General features: G+C 50.1%; 1 protein-coding gene across 1 annotated transcript in view; it reads right to left on the bottom strand.

Annotated features, from left to right (window-relative positions):
* The window catches only part of LOC110169110 (uncharacterized), a 70,668-nt gene continuing 69,384 nt past the window's right edge, over positions 1-1,284 (bottom strand). Inside the window, 1 exon segment of the mRNA XM_055150631.1 lies at positions 1-384. Coding sequence (XP_055006606.1) covers positions 1-384 — 384 coding nt within the window.

Genomic DNA, 1,284 nt, shown 5'->3' with positions numbered 1-1,284 from the left:
CTAAAAGTTCAAACACGAGACTCTGCGGCGGCGACGAGGAAAAGTAAACGTTTTTATTCCGTCGACGTCCGACTCGGCGAATCGTCCGGTCTCGGCGCCGTCGTCGCGTCTCTACCTCACGGGCATCCGGTACCGCACCTCCTTCCAGAACCTGCAGCTCGGAGACACGCAGGGCGACAGCGGCGCCTCTACGTCCGCGTCCGCGTCGTCGCCCGTCGTCCTCGCGCCGCACGCCGTCCACCGGGGGGCGCCGCTCCTCCTCCGACGACGACTCCGACTCTTCCACCAGCGAACGGCGCCTTGAGTCCGACGCAGGTGACGCACCGACTCCGGGAGGAGCTCAACGTCTGAAGAACCCAACTCCTCCAGCTCCACCAGGATCACCTGAACACAACACACAACATCAGACACACAACACAAACACACAACACACCATCAGACACACAACACAACATCAGATACACAACATCAGATACAGACACACAACACAACACAACATGAGACACACAACATGAGACACACAAACACACAAACACGTCTGAGGAACCCAACTCCTCCAGCTCCACCAGGATCACCTGAACACAACACAACACAGACACACAACATCAAACACACAACACAACATCAGACACACAACACAACATCAGATACACAACATCAGATACAGACACACAACACAACACAACATGAGACACACAACATGAGACACACAACATGAGACACACAAACACACAAACACGTCTGAGGAACCCAACTCCTCCAGCTCCACCAGGATCACATGAACACAACACAACACAAACACACAACACACAGAACAACACACAACACACACACACAACACAACACAACATGAGACACACAACATCAAACACACAACACAACACAACATGAGACACACAACATCAAACACACAACACAACACAACATGAGACACACAACATCAAACACACAACACAACATCAGACACACAACACAACATCAGACACACAACACAACATCAGACACACAACACAACATCAGACACACAACACAACATGAGACACACAACACAACATCAGACACACAACATGAGACACACAAACACGTCTGAGGAACCCAACTCCTCCAACTCCACCAGGATCACCTGAACACAACACAACATCAGACACAGACACACAACACAACATGAGACACACAACATGAGACACACAACATGAGACACACAACACAACATCAGATACACAACACACACAAAACACATGTGGTTTTAAAGCTGCACTGTGTAACTTTTCTGGAGGAGGGACC

Source organism: Boleophthalmus pectinirostris, unplaced genomic scaffold (genome assembly GCF_026225935.1).
Source record: "Boleophthalmus pectinirostris isolate CB_2022bp ecotype Guang Dong unplaced genomic scaffold, ASM2622593v1 HiC_scaffold_1, whole genome shotgun sequence".
In the NCBI taxonomy this organism is placed as follows: domain Eukaryota; kingdom Metazoa; phylum Chordata; class Actinopteri; order Gobiiformes; family Gobiidae; genus Boleophthalmus; species Boleophthalmus pectinirostris.
Note: the sequence above shows the minus strand (reverse complement) of the source record. Positions and strands in the feature narration are given on the sequence as shown.